General features: G+C 36.6%; 2 protein-coding genes across 3 annotated transcripts in view; one reads left to right on the top strand and one right to left on the bottom strand.

Annotated features, from left to right (window-relative positions):
* CMSS1 (cms1 ribosomal small subunit homolog) overlaps positions 1-15,290 on the top strand; it is a 229,432-nt gene that overhangs the window by 13,629 nt on the left and 200,513 nt on the right. The gene's annotated exons all lie outside the window — the stretch shown is intronic.
* FILIP1L (filamin A interacting protein 1 like) overlaps positions 1-15,290 on the bottom strand; it is a 149,425-nt gene that overhangs the window by 11,742 nt on the left and 122,393 nt on the right. For both annotated transcript variants that reach the window (XM_008499930.2, XM_030469068.1), the window contains one exon: positions 5,247-8,001. In XM_008499930.2, coding sequence (XP_008498152.2) covers positions 5,247-8,001 — 2,755 coding nt within the window. The remainder of the gene's footprint in view (positions 1-5,246; positions 8,002-15,290) is intronic.

Here is a 15,290-nt window from a genome sequence, read left to right as displayed (position 1 = left end):
TGTTTTCTCTCTGAGAGCAAGCTGTTTTCCTCTGTGAAGGCCACATTTAAAGGTGTTTTAATCAGAGTCCTATTTTAAATATATTTAGTGCTTTTTATATATAATTTAAAAAAAATAAAACCCTTCTACCTTTTTTTTCAGCCTTGGGATAAAACATGACCTATAATGGCTTGACAATCAAGCTTAAGAAATTTTAGTACGGACTGAAGCTGCCTTGCTGTCGTTAACTTCTCTCCTAAAAGAGGAGTAGTTTTTCCGACTACCCAAGAAAGGTAGTCGGAAAAAAACCAATAATTTTTGTTGACCATTTGGAGTGCTTTGTGGTGCATTTCATTGCTAGATTCTATCTCTTCAGACAACAGTGGTAGCATCAAAGGTGATGGGACCAGGGCTTTGGTAGTGATTCCAGTGTAAAGTGCTCATCCATTTTGCTTTCCCTTTCAGATATGCTGTTGTAGCTCTTTGTAGAGCTGCACAGTGAAATGGATGCGGCTGGGGTTTTTGTTTGCTTGTTTTAATAAAGACAAGTGAAGTGCTGCTTTTGGTTTTGTATTTAAAATCCAGGTTAGTTTCTTAGTGGGTTCATGGTGCTGCCTTATTGGACAGTGATGTCAACATAACTGAAAGGGCAATAGTCTGTGATACGGGATGTGGTAGGGGTAAGAGAGGGAACTTTGTCCATCCCTATATGAAGACCCTGTGATGTCAGACCACTGCTTAGCAAGTGGAGAGTCACTGATTAAAACAGGTCTCCAGATCTGTTTCCCAGGAGTGCTTTGCTTAATGGTCAGAGGAGAATCACATTCATTTGGGTGCACACAGTGTGATGGGTCACTGGGTGATGAGCTAGGGAGGAGAATTCAGCTACATCTTGGGGCCACTGACTATAGGTTTGTGAAAATACTTCCTTCTTCTTTAATGTTTAAGCTTTCTTTTGGGGTTTTTTGAGCAGTTTTCAACTTGCAATACTTGATGTTAATTTTAAAATGTCTTTATACATTCATTTGTGCTGTACTTTTAAGTGTACAGTCCTTTTCACTACTGTTTCTTGGTAACATAATGTTTTGGTAGGCTTTACTTAAGCCTGGAGATTAGACAGTTGTCAGTTTTTGTTTTGCCTGTCTTAGTATCTGTTTCCTAGGGACAAAGTCATCCTGCAGATGGTTACTTCATTTCCATCACCTAACCCTGCAGCATCCATTCAGTTTTAATAAGCAAGTAGTGCTGTACAACTCTGTTTCTGATTATTTTTTTCCCATTCTGGGGAACATGCCTTCATAAGCATTGCACAAGACATTTACGTATGGATCTTTTTTCATCGTACAGCCTCACATTCTGTCCTCAGACATCACATTAACTACGGTGCTTTGGATCAGGAAGGTCAGCTGCCTGCTCCTGTAATTTTTCTCAATTCTTGTTCTTAATTAACTACCAGAGGGAAGTATTTAAATAGTTTAAATACCTCTCCACTAGTGGATGGACACTTTGCTTTCAGAATACCATTATTTCTTCTTATTCTATTCTTTTTTTTCTTTTCCCCTCGCCTAATCTTTCTTGTAGGGACAAAAATTAACAAAAGTTTCTTCTGAAATATTTAATCGCATGAAAAGAATGAGTTAAAAATGCTGAGCACTCAACTATTTGTGCTGCCCTTCCTTTTGCTCCTTTGCTCAGTCATGGAAATAAAACTGAAAAGATGAAGCAATGTTGACTGACAGCTTCTGCCATTTTTTTTTTATGAGTTAATTCGCCCTTTCTTCTTTTGGGCATTTGGCATCCAGGTGAAAGGGTAGCATTTCAGAGTTCAGAGGACATGCTTGCTTGCTAAGAGTTTTGGAAAACTGAATCATTGGTCTTTTGACTGCTGAAAACTGTTTTTACTTTCACAGTTTCATCTGTCTGATTTCTGCTGCTTACTTTGTTACAATATTTCCCTTTAACATTCAGTTCCATCATTACATACCTGTCAGATTCTAGGCTTTTGGGCAAACGTTGAAAACATCCCACAAATTAACAGCCATACTTACCTTTTATGGAATGCTTGAAATTCCTAGAAGCACTGCCTTACTTGGTTGGATTTTAATAAGATTATGCTTGATGTTTTTGTTCTGAGCATTTAAATTGGTTTCCAGACAACTCGTTTAATTTTCTCCTTGCTCTGTTGCTTTCTCTGTCTGCTGAGGAAGTAGCTGAATATTCACACTCATCAGAGTGGGAATAATATCAAATATGGGGTGGATATCTGAGCAATTTGAGGCTAATTAATTTTCTTACCATTAGTAAGCTGTGTTTCCTATTTGATATTTTATGATTACGTAAAAGCTAACTTACTTCCCTTTAAGATACTAAGTAAGTTTCTGTTCTCAACATCTACATCCAGGTGTTTATTTTCTCTGCTGTGTACTGTGAAATAGACCTTGGGAATTTGAACAGGATAAGCAGGTTTATTATTTGATTTTTTTCATCTGTTGAAATGAATGACAGAAATTCCACTGTTAGGTCAGTTAACATCTGCACATAGATTATTTCATCATCAGGGAGAGAGAAGTATCTCTTATGTAGGAGTTAATGGTCATGAGTGCCTGCTTCCTAGTTTTTTATTAGTTGGACAATTACTGGAAAACCATTACCAGTGTAAGGATTAAGCCAGAAGCAGAAGATTAATTATTTAACTTACAAGTGGTGTGAACTGTCACCTTTGTTTGTTATTTGTAATATGGGATTGTCCAGAGCACTAAGTGTGCTTATTGCTTTTTCAGATTTGTGCTTTCCTTTTACAGCATGTTGTAAGAGATGGTCAAGTGGTTAATGATCAACACATTTCTGTGGATTTTGGAATACTGGTATGAAATTAAATGGCTTTATTTACAAGATTTTTAAGTCAACCTGAAGAAAATATTAGTGCTTCTGGAAAGCAACTGTTAATACTTATTTTTGAGAATGGTGTCTGTTAGCACACTGACAAGCATGTGCTTCAGATACAGTTGTCATGGTTGTAGTGTGTCCCTGCAGAGTTCTTGGGTATGGATTGTCAGGATAGGTAGTAGAAGCCCACAGAATGGATTTTGAATGGACTGATTTTTGATTCTGAATTTGCCCTCTGGTTAAGAAAATGTAACCTGAATGTAGCTAAGGAATTATTTCATATAACTAGCAAGATACTGACTTGCCTAAGTACTGGCTGATGTCTTGATCCCTAACTTTTTCTGAAGTTAATGGAAGCCAAAGTTTTCTCTGCAGTATCTATACACTATTTCTGATGTAGATCTGAGATCTCCCTTTTGGAGTTGGTGGAAATAAACTGATGTGGAAAAAATAGAAAGGATGTCTTATGAAGCCCAGTAACTTGAGGAAATGTTTTATTAGCATGACATTAAGCTGGGCTTGTGCAGGTCTTTTCGTTCAGGTCTAATTAGACCTTGTGCAGGTCTAATTCATTTTGTCTTTTTAAAATTGTCACCGCTCAAATGTGATAAGTTTGTTATACCCATCGCTATCACATATTTTATAAGTTAGTACTTTTTCTTTCTATTGTTAATTTTACTGAAAAAAAGTGTGTTTGGGTGGTGGACTTTGCTTTACAATAAAACTGTTCCTTCTAAAATCAGTTAGTACCTACAGTTGTCCTAATTTAGATTCCTGTCACGTAAAGGATTTAAAATGATAAAAGTTCCCTTGTTATTTGAGAGTATGTGGCAAAGTTGTTTGCTGAATTATTTGCTAAGTAACATTGCATATTTTTTTTTCTCTAGGTAAAGTTAACAGAATAAAGATACAGGTTTAGTAGAAAGAGATTTTCTACTTCCAAACTTCCTTGTTGAAAAGGAGGAGAATTTTTTTAAAATATATTTTTCCTGCCCCAAAAACATAAGATGCACAGACATTTGACTTTTTTAGAATCAGAAGCAGCTGCTCCAATTTACATTTCCAGTTTACAGCTTTTGAAAAAGTGACATTTCAGAGTGCCTTTCAGGTCATTTGGGTTGATTTACATTCTGCATGAAGTTGGTCCACTGCTAGCAATATTTTCTGTGATGTGATGCTTGACTGCTTGGCATACCTGTAACAAGCAGAATTGCTTGTGTTTCTGTCCTTTTCTTAGCTGCTAATACTGTATCCACCCTTTAAATGTCTCAACCTGTTTTATCCATTTTGATTAGTACTAGTACTCCTGTTTACTATAGTTGTAGAGGCATAGATGTTTGGAGAGTTGGTCTGGTAGTACTAGTACTTCTGTCAAGCTTTCTCTGCTTGTATGTATTCTCTCTCATGTATGAAAAACATAAAGTTGTGCCATAATTTGCAAATCTGGTTTCTTAAGTATACATGCATAATGTATATTGTATGTTGAAGTGATGGCTAGGAGCTTAGATGAAATTTGAATACTTTGTGTGAACCATTCTTCTGAGTTACCATCTAGGAAAGTAGGTGTTGCTGGTGATTGTTTTACAGTGTAACTAAACAATGGCAGTTCTCCTTTTGCATAGGGAAAAATGCTTGCCTTGTTTGGGAAGAATAATTTTGAGATACAAGCTTCTGAGTTCAATTTTCTCACAAGAAAAGGTTACAGGGATGTTTAAAAAAAGTTTTAACCAAACATTGTAAAAAATAGGGAGGGAAAGTGGTGATTGTGCTCTGGAACATACCATGTTTTGCATTTTAAACTTGTAAAGAGATTAAAAAAATACTTTGAGTGTTTGTATGTGGTGTACTGATAATTATCTGGAATGAGAGGTCCAGGAGGAGTTGGGAAATAGCAGGGAAGATAATCAATCAAATCTTATCTGAAGTTAGCAGGCAATATTATGGCTTAATTCAAATTCTACTGTACATGCAAAGAAATACAAAACACACATAACAAACAAAAATGTTCTGCAAGCAATGATAAAAATAATCAAATATTTACTGTGTTTGTAATGTTAAAATATTTTACCCAGGCAAGTTGCAGTCAAAAGTAATGCGAGTTATTTTGAAAATGGAAATACATAAAGATGCATTTATACAAGTGCAAGACTAAATATTTTACATAACTGTATTTCAATGAGAAGGTATACAGTAAGTGCACACTTGATAAAACTAAGCAGGCAAAACTTAATGTTAGTTCCATATGCTGTTGTATAGTTCATGCACAGATCTCTCCCAGAGTAAAGGGGCTGTTCCAAGTAATCCTTGCTGGGATGAAAAACAGGATGGGTTGCTGGTAGGGGTGTCAGCATGGATGGGGGTCAGTTATAGACATTACTTACTGTAATTTGTGATTGCCGTGGGAGAGGAGTGGCTGTTGGTGTAATAGTAATACTGCTGGTGATTTTATTGGTGGGCTTACTGGGTATGCCATTAGCTAGAGCTGGTGTTCTGTTGTCCTGCACTGGATTACAAGGGCTGGTGGGCTTGGAATTGGTGAGAGCTTGGACGTAAGGACTTCCTAAATGGATGTGGATTTTGTTATCCTCAGTAGTTATTACACTTGATCCCGTACTGTTAGATCTCTGAAACTGCCATGACGACTGCCTGTCTGGGGATAGTCTAAAAACAGCGTGCTTGGCTCCCATTTCCAAAGGCTCTGAGGAGAGTATTTGTTCCTGAGAACTTGAGCCTGGTAAAGCCAAAGGGGACATTGTTCTTTCAGGAGTTAAAGAACCACACGAGTCAGGAGTTTGAGATCTTGTGAAAGTAGCCATAGTAATTGGAGAAATTACTTGCTCTGGGCTCATGTAACCTTCTGCTGCTTTTGATTTTACAGGTGTAAAGGAGGTGTTTTGAATAATGGTTATTCTTTGCTTTGGAGTGCCACAGTTGGGTATAACTGCTGTGCTTGTGTAGGAGTGAGGACTTTCAGTGGTCGGACTAGTTATTTCAAGTGTTGCTGTGTTCTGCCCATGGTCTGGAGTTACTTTAATGTGAAGAGGCTGGCCAGGTGTGTGGCTTAGCACTAGGTCTCCAGCCTGTGCACAGTTTCCATTTTGCTTTGTATGAATCTTTCCATTTTGAGGTTGGCTCTCTTTGGACTTCATCCAAGGGATCCATAACTTTTTGTTCACAGCATTTGTAACTGATGAGTTGCTCTTGAAAGGCACTGCCTGTTCTTCCTCATTGTTGTCTTTGTCCTCAATATCACTGTCTTCATACAGCTGCCCGTTTATGACTGTCCTCTCTAAAGGCATGAGGGTTTTGTAATCAGGTGGTTCATTGTCTGCTGGATCTGTCTGTACTTCTTTAGAAAAAACTTGCAAATCAGAAATTCTCCTCCCGTTGACATTGGGCCTGAAGTTCTTGCTGAAGTGTCTGTACCTCTCTAATTCCTTTGTGAGGCTCTCCATTTCTCTTGCTAACTCCCTGTTCTTGTTTTCTTGCTGGAGGAGTTTCTTCTGTAAGACTGTATGGTCACCTCGGAGGTGACAGATTAGATCCTCTGTTGCCATGTATTCATGAATTTTCTCTTTCAGTGCATCTACCTCTCTGGAAAGATGACTGGATTTAGCTTCCTCTTCTTTAAGCTTCTTAAAAAGACGCTGTTCTTGATTGGATTCAGACTTTTCTGTTAACTTATACCTAGCCAATTCCATTTTCACAGCCTCCAGCTCTTCTGATAGGAGTTTTGCTCTGTCCCTTTCATTGACATATCTTCGTTCTAGAGACTCAAATTCATCTTCAGTTTTCATAAGATCATCTTCTATAGCCTTCATTTCTTTCAGCTTCTCCTTAAGACTCTCCACTTCTTGAGAAAGCTCTCTGATTTTGTTGTTCTCCTGCTGTAAGGAGGTGCTGGATTTAGTACTGTCCTTAAGTTTACTTTTAAGAAACTCTTTTTCAACAGCTTCTAGTGACTGAAGTCTTTTTCTCAGAACATTCACTTTGGAAACAAGATCACTTCCTCTCTCCTCTTCTGCTTTGAGTTTGTTTTTCAGTTCATCTCTTTCTTTTGTTACACTGAACACTTTATCCTCGGCATCAGATTTTGATTTCAGTGCCTTTTTACTTTCCTCAATTAGTTTTTCTGTAACAGACATCACTTTATTTTGTTCCATCTGAAGCTGAGAGGTTGCAGCTTGCAGCTTTTCTTCTGTTTGCTTTATTTTTTCACCCATTGTTTTTCTTTCATCCACAAGCATCACTGTTAGACTCTTCAGCTTTGTTAAATCTTCTTTAAGTGTAAACTCAGTTTTTTCTAACTTACTTTCAATTGCTTCAAGCTCGCCAACTCTAGCTTTTAAGCCATCCAGCTCATGGGACAACTGCTTTGTTAACATTTTTTCTCTTTCTAAGTTGCATTTCAGGGAGTAGCAGTCCTGTTTGCTCTTGTTAAAAGCATCTTCTAATTTCTCCAGCTCCATAATTCTTTTGTTGAGTTTGTCAACTTCCCCTTTAAGGTTCTTGCTCTGTGATGCTTCTTTTTCTAGTTTTCTATTAAGTTCTCTGCATTGGTCTTCCATTTTTATGAGCTCTTCATCTTTTCCTTCCATCTCCAGCAGTCGTTTCCGTAGGTCTTCTACTTCACTCATAAGTGTGGAGTTCCCACACTCTCCCTTGTTTATCTTATCCCTTAGGTCTTGCAGTTCTTCTTCTGCTTTTCGCAAAGATTTATTGGTCTCTTCCAGCTCATCAATTTGTCGGCTGAGAGAAGTTAATTTTAACCGGAGCTGACGGTTCTGACTGTCTTCATTGGTTAGTTTGGCCATCATTGCTTCTTGGTCTTGGGAGATCTTCCTGCTTTGGGCTTGAAGTTCAGCCTCCAGCCTGCTGGATTTCTGTTCCTCTTCCAGAACTTTTGCTTCAGCAAAGGCCAGCTTCTCGTGTGTTTGTTCTGCAGAAGTGGTTAATTCTTGAATTTTTTTACTTTGTTGATTCAACTGTTCCGTAAGTCTTTGCTGTTCATCTACCACCATTAAAGCAAAGGATTTCAGTTTAGTCAATTCTTCTTTCAGTTTCGCTATTTTCTTGTAGTTTTCCTTCTCTTTTTTCGCTTGATATGCTGTCTCTTGTTCAAGAAGCTTTTTCAGTCTGTGGGAGAAAATAATACTGTATTTTGTAGCTGTTTTAATGGACATTTAAAAGCACATATAGACGTTAAAGTATTTGAAGGAAATGTAGCCACGTTAGGCAGTTAGTCAGACTGCCTTATGTCAATGTCCAAGCAGAGCAAAGCTAAACATTGTAGATAAGTCAATCTTGTATCATACAGAAAAAATGCAGATAAACAAGTATTCCGATTGTGCCTTTGGAACTTAAAGAAAAACCAAATGTCTTGCTATGTATTAGTCTTGGATTCAGTCTTAAATGTAAAACTTGTAGTATACCCAAGTGCAACCTTGATTTTATAGTATTCTTGAAAATTTTCAGAAGGTTTCTCCAAAATCAGTTTTACAAGTTTGTTTGAATACTCATTGTTTACTGAGGTGCAACATACTTAATTTGGGATAAGGCTGTGCTTTGGTTTATGTAAGATCCTAAGAAATCTCCAAATTCTTAAAATAGTTAGGTTCTTTTGTAGACTTTTCTTTGTCAGTGACGGTTGTGGAGTTGGTCTGAAATAGGATTGAAATTAGCAAGCACGTTTGCCTCCTTTCAATTTCATTTTTTCCCACAGCTAAACTATAACTGTATTTCAGACTAAGGTCTGAAAAGCCTACATTGATATAATAAAATATTAGAATCTATATGTTTATCTGTTTGTATTTAGGGTATGTACCCAGTTATGTAGATCACACTTGGGAAATGAATATCGGAACCGTATCAGAACCTTACTTGCACAAAATGACTGCTTCAGCTCTCATTAGCTGAAACCTCTTCCTTTTTTTAGCTTTTTCCTCCCCTGAAATATGACACTGACTCTCTAGACGTTACTGGTGAAACATAAGATTCCTGTTCTACATTTGATTCTGGTCACTATTGTAATGCCTTTGGTCAAGTCGTGAGTCTTGACAGCATCCCACCAGTAAGTTACTGTTGCAGCCATCCTTTTAACTCAGGAAGAGCTTAGATAATTACCTCCTTTGCACAGCTTTTTATTAGCTGTTGGCTGACTGGAGGCATGTGTATTTGGGCATTTAATAAGCTGCCTCAGCAACATCCCCTTTGTCAGCATTGTAGTTTTTTTGCATGAAGAAAGGAAGTCCCTGCTACTCTTCAGCTGTCTGTCAGACTTGTCTGATGTAGTCCTGATGATGCATAAAAGTCTACTACTATGAAATGTCTTAAAACATCTTCATCATCTCCACTGTTTTTATTTGAGTGCATAAATTGTACTCCATTGAATGTAATGAAAAGCTTTATATGAAAAATTGATGTAATGGGAAGAAGCACTAAGCAGAGTCGATGTGGAAGACAGCCTCAAATTCTTTGCAACAGTCAGTTAACATAATGGGGAAAACAGACATGAAAAGGTATAAGTGGAGAGGGAGACGTTTTTGAAATGAATTTGAAGGAATGCAGTTGGTTGACAGAACAAATAAATGGGGAAAGAACTGTGCAGTCTTCAAAGGCAGCTTTTTACTGTGCTGTTGGTATATAAACTTTTGTCCTCAGTGCTACTTTCAATTTGACTTATTTTAGCTAAAAATCTCTTCTCTCCCCACCCTTGTCTCTAAATGCTTTAGTAGTGAAGTTCAATTGATGATTTACCGTTGCCATAGATATAAAAACATAACAGAAGCATAACTAACAATTTCATTTGGAATGAACTCAGTTTTTGTGTGTGCATGAGGTTAAGACATCTTACATTCATACTCTTAAAGTAGACTTGGGCTTCTTAGCATTTGATATATTTCAGCGTGGTTCACTGTAATTTATTTTTGTGAGGCAAATTTAGTGGGGGTGATTATTACCTAAAATAATCGGTGTTTTACCCAATGCTTACGTATTAACTGGTTGATACCTCTCTGGCCAAATGAAACTGTAATTCTCTGCTGACTGATGCCCATTAAATTGCTCTCATAGGCCAAGTTAGCAACCAACAATTGTAATTTTCATACAGATACTGTATAATTTTTTTATGATGCAAATGAGATAATTATGCATAAGTAATAACTAAAATCAGCTGACATATGTTTAAGTGAAAATTCCCATCAGTCTTTCCAGTGAACATCAACATATGTCTAATTTTTATTTTTTTATTATTATTTTTTTTAAATTTCACTTCAAGTTACCTGGGATGCTTTAGGCTTGTTTCAGCAAAGCACTTGAGATTCCAAATAATTTCTCTCTGACCTGAATCACTGTATAAACTGAAAAGGATTTTAAAATTCTGTTTCTTTGGCACACCAGTAGACTTTAGGGTATTAAAAAAATGTTTCCTTCATTCAAAAGATAAAACACAGTTTGAAGATTCTAAGAGAAATGCAAGAAAGTATGTCTGACCCCTGAGAGCTGTTTCATTTTGTAGAAAAAAACCACTTATAAAATCACTCCATTGAAGTTAAGTTGTGCAGCATAGTGCAGAAGTTGTGAGTGAAGAGATCCTAATGTGTTTCTAAAATTCCAGTGATGTATTAAGCATGTGGGTTTGTTTTTTTGTCTGTTTGTTGTTTTTTTTAATATTGTGTAATTAAGTTTTTCCACTTGTTTCTGATAACTGCATGTTTATTTGTATATTCCTATAGGGAAATATTAATGTATTCCTATACAGAAAATGCCCTCAATGGTGCTGAGTAGTTAGTGATTTCTTGGATAGAGTTGACATTGATATTGTAAGAAGTCAACTGGGAGTCTATTAATATTTGTGGAAGAGTTTTTCCTTGGCTGAATTCCTGTTTCATGGTCCAGTGGGTCACAGCAGTGATATTTGTACACATGCACTTGAGAATGAAGAGGACCATCAAATGTTTGGGATTTTTGGTTGTGGTGTGTTTTTTTGTTTTGTTTTTTTCCAATGAATCCTTTGTTTTTTTGTTTTGTTTTGGGTTTTTTGCCAGCTTGACAGCCTGTCAGCCTGACTTCTGCAGGTCAGGTCTTGATATATATATATCAATATGTATATATATATATATATATCATTTGAAATAAAGCAAATCACATGTTTAATTGAAAGAATGATGTAACTGATAGTAGCACTCCGTTATTTTGCATACTTTTGTGCAAATGCTTTTATGTTAATCCAAAATACTCTCTTCCTGAAGAAGAGTACCTAGGGTAACTGAGAGAGCAATTTTACAAGAAATATTCAGAAGTCAAAAAAAGTTGGCTTAAAAAAGAATTAAAAAATAAGAACAGACATTCCCCTATCCAGTAAGATTTTTATTTTTTTTTCATGTTAATTTCCAACTGAATTTCTTGATGGTGTAATTTCATAGTGGGCAAAGGCAGGTATATCATTTGGGTAAAGCTTTTGTAGATAATTCCAAGCAGTTGACTTCATAGGACTACAAGAACCCTTTCTGAATCCAGGCCAGCAAAAACAGGCATTGGAAATTGTTTTTATGAACGTGAGTGTTAGGTAGTTAAACAGAGTCAAAGTGGTGTGTTGCTACTTTTTCTTCAGAGCTTCTGTTATGAATGACTGCAGTACTGTGCCTTACTGTTGTACTTATTTGCAATTCTAGTTTCCTGCATATTTATTTCCTTAAAGAAATTGTATTTGTCAACTCTGTTCATTGCATTGGCTTTCCTCAATATATATACTATAGAATAATAAGAATTAAAAAAATGTATTCTTTTTATTTAAGCAATCTTATGATAACTTTGGAAAAGGCTGTTTTCTTTAAAGTTTGTAAAGCTGTACTTTTATTATTTCTTCCTCAAAAGTATTGAGAAGATTTTAATATGCACCTTATCAAGTTCTTTGTTTTCTATCAGGTCATTCTGCAGAATTAATGAGGTTTTGAGTGCCTGTGACATTTCTTTTTGTAACTCACAAAGAATACATACTTCTATCTTGCTCACGTGCTCTTCACACTTTCCAAGGTGAACCACATGGCTTACTGGAAGTTCTGAAAGTTATAACATGAAGGAGACTTGATTCTGACTTTTTTTGGACACAGATTTGAGTTTCCCCTTGTACAGCTCAAATAAAAGCACTAATCTGAAAGCTTTTAAATGTAGATGAAGTCATGCCTCTTGGTCTGAGGCATTCTTCCCAGTTAGCAGTAAGCCATGGTCTGGCCTTCAAGAAGAGAAGAAACAAGGTTCATCATTTCTGGTAAATCTTACAAGTTGTTGTAATTTTTGACATCAGTGCAGTTAAATTTTCATTTTTTGGAAGAAGATCAGCCTGTCTGTCCCTTTCACAGTTTATGGCAAAAAAATTGGGTTTTCTAGTCCTGGAGTGGCTATGGTGGTGGGGGTTATTGTGTGTGTGTTGGTTTGGGTTTTTTTGTTTGGTTTTTTTTCCCCTTTGCCTACAATTGTACTTACTGATGTGTAGCTTTTATGAATTTATAAATTACAGCTACCTTTATGGATCTGCTTATTATCTTTATTGATGCTTCTTTTTTGCCCCTGTCATAAAGTCAAAGCCTTTGAAATTACAGCAGCAACAGCATACCATAGCTGTTGTGTAATCTGTTGGCTTTATCTGAATCAGTCAGCACTTCCCAACGGAATGCGAACACTTATTTTAAAATTTATTTTCCAGGATATTATTTACATATGTATCTTATAAGTCATTACTTTATGCTGTGATACAAACTTCCACAAAGGGTGTCTCAAATGCATGAGACAATGTGTAAAGTAAATTTCCCGACAGGAAAATTTATTTTCTAAAATGAGGACTTTCCATAGGGGGGTGGGGGATGTGAGTTTTGCTTATTACTCCACAAACTACGGCAGAGTAATTGTTGTTTTATCTGATGCTTAAAATGCTGACTTGCTTTGCAAGTCTTAATAAAAGTCATGTATGATGAATGGTGATGCCAGTTCTGGGTTAACTTGGGCAAAATTTCAAATGGATAAACAAATGCGTATAGCTCTGGTGCTGAGTAATCATATGCAGATAATATATTCTTTTAAAAATTAATCTGGAACAGTAACATTGTTTGTGATCATGATTTCACAACAACTAAGCTGCTGAAAATTCTTCCTGGTGATATAGGGCTGTTGTGCTCATAAATGTTATGAAATCCTGTGTACATTTGTTGACAGTAATGGCATGAGAAATTTTTAACAAATGTATATTGGTTAATTTAAGATAGAAGACTTGATTGATGTTCACTTTTAGTTGGAGTACTTTGACACTAAAACTCAGTTGGATTTTAAAATGTAACCCCAGTTACCTTGAGTGTATATCCTGAGAAGCAAAGGCAAATGAGTGCTGACCTTACAAGAACACAATATTAATGATCTTGACTTGAAGTTAGGCTTAAAAACTCTGGGTCCCTGGGTTCAGCTACTAGAAAACATGGCACAATGAATTGTGAGGTAGACTCTGATATGTCACTTTTTTTGAGATGCACTCCTCGTTTTTCTTCCCTCTTTCTAGATTTAACAGCTATTTCAGTTGTTCTTTGTAATCAGTATTACTGATTACTGTTTACTGTTACTGTTACTGTTGGCTTTACATTGGTGTCTAATTGTGCACTTGGCGTGACTGTTAATCCTCTTCTGAATCCAAATGCATCACTAATCAACTCACAGCAGTAGGACTTGGATTTTGTTGGTTTGTAGTTTTGAATTTTTTTCTTATTACTGTAGTCAGTGTTCATTCCCCCACTCTCTGTCTCTCACCCTCTCTCCCCACTGCCTGTAAAGTTGGAAATAAAGCAAGTAATTTCAGATGCAACGCCAGAATTTGGAACTCTTCAAATTTACGTCAGCCAGGAAATTATAGTTTTGCAGATGGAAAGCTTTCAGAAGGAAATGGAAAGATGAACCACAAGAGATGTGGTATAGGGGTCAAAGCAACAAGACTGAGGCAGAACTTCTCTGTTGCTAATCCAGGTCATGCTTTTGTCTTTGCTTCATCATTGAACAAGTAAAAATTTGTGCTTCAGCTTCAGATTTATTTAAAATGGAAAAGCAGTGTTAGTGCTTTCGGTAATTTGTGATTTTTAAGTGGAAGTGTGTCAGTGAAATTATTTGATATTTGATATTGCATGATAACAACCCAAATTGGTGGGAGGGATCCTCTGTCTCTATGAACCTGAGTTTTGTTTTAAAGCATTTGTCTTAAACATTAAATATTTAAAGCATTACTGCTAGAACATTATTACTTGACCACAGCTGTAGAGCTTTTAATATCACCAGTGTTATAAAACAGTTAGTACTACAGAGATAAACAGGGCAGGGTTTTCCCATTATTTTTTTTTTTTTGCCCTCCATGGGCAGGTGAATGTGTTTGCATTGCCTGTTCCCAGCATTGGTTACCATTGCAGATTACTGCTAAGATTTGCAAGTGAAAAACTGCAGCAGCAGTTAACTGAGCTTCTGAAAACTGTGTTTTTGCATGCTGCCTGCATTCCCTCCTTCACTGTGTGAAAATCTGGCACAAAAAAGAAAAGGAGTGCAGCTTGCTCAAGTTCTGGAGATTTCTGAGCAGGCTACTAGTAGCACTGATTACCCCAGCCATGTGTGTCTGGTTTGTCTGAAGCAAATACTACCTGATTATCACTGCCATGTTGTGCTTACTGTTGATGCTTCCATCAACATGTGCTTCCATGGTGCTTCATGTAATAGTTGGAGGCCTGAGTTTTTGTCTTGGCTATTTAATCTAAATCCTTCAAGTGACTGCAGAGTTTGCAGAAGTTCAGGTTCCCTGAACGAGTCAGTTGCTTCAGCTCTGTAAAGGTCTGTAAGTCATCTTTCTATGCTTTTTGGTTTAATGGTAATACTTGTTTTAGATTAAGAGAACCATCAGAGTTTTCTTGCCTTTTAATAATTTTGATAGATAAATCCAGTCTATGTTTTGTGGATTTTTATTTATTTATTTTTTTATTCTGTATGTAACATCATAGTGTGTAGGTTCAAGGTGGACTTCTGTTTTATGGGTGCTTTTTCTGGGGAGCAGCTGGGAAAATAGCTGCTTATTCAGTGTCTGGTTCACCTGGGGCACGGCAAGTGCTGCTATTGCAAGCAGAACTAGGCATAATTGTGCAAGGATCCAAATCACAAACTTTTTTAAACTTCAATTAGTTAATATTTTTGGTATGACAGAAGATGGCTCTCAGCCAACAATAATACATCAGATTGCTCAGAGGAGGCTGGTTAGTCCTAAATGTCATTTTCCCATAACATTTACAGGAACTGGATGTTCTCTAAACCAATTTTAATACACATTTTATATAGAAATAAATATTTGGGGCCCCATGCATGGGCAGAATAGGCACTGTGCCTATCTCCTATGTTAACCATGGCCTTATTTG

Source organism: Calypte anna, chromosome 1 (genome assembly GCF_003957555.1).
Source record: "Calypte anna isolate BGI_N300 chromosome 1, bCalAnn1_v1.p, whole genome shotgun sequence".
NCBI lineage: Eukaryota > Metazoa > Chordata > Aves > Apodiformes > Trochilidae > Calypte > Calypte anna.
This window is presented reverse-complemented; position numbering and strand designations above follow the sequence as displayed.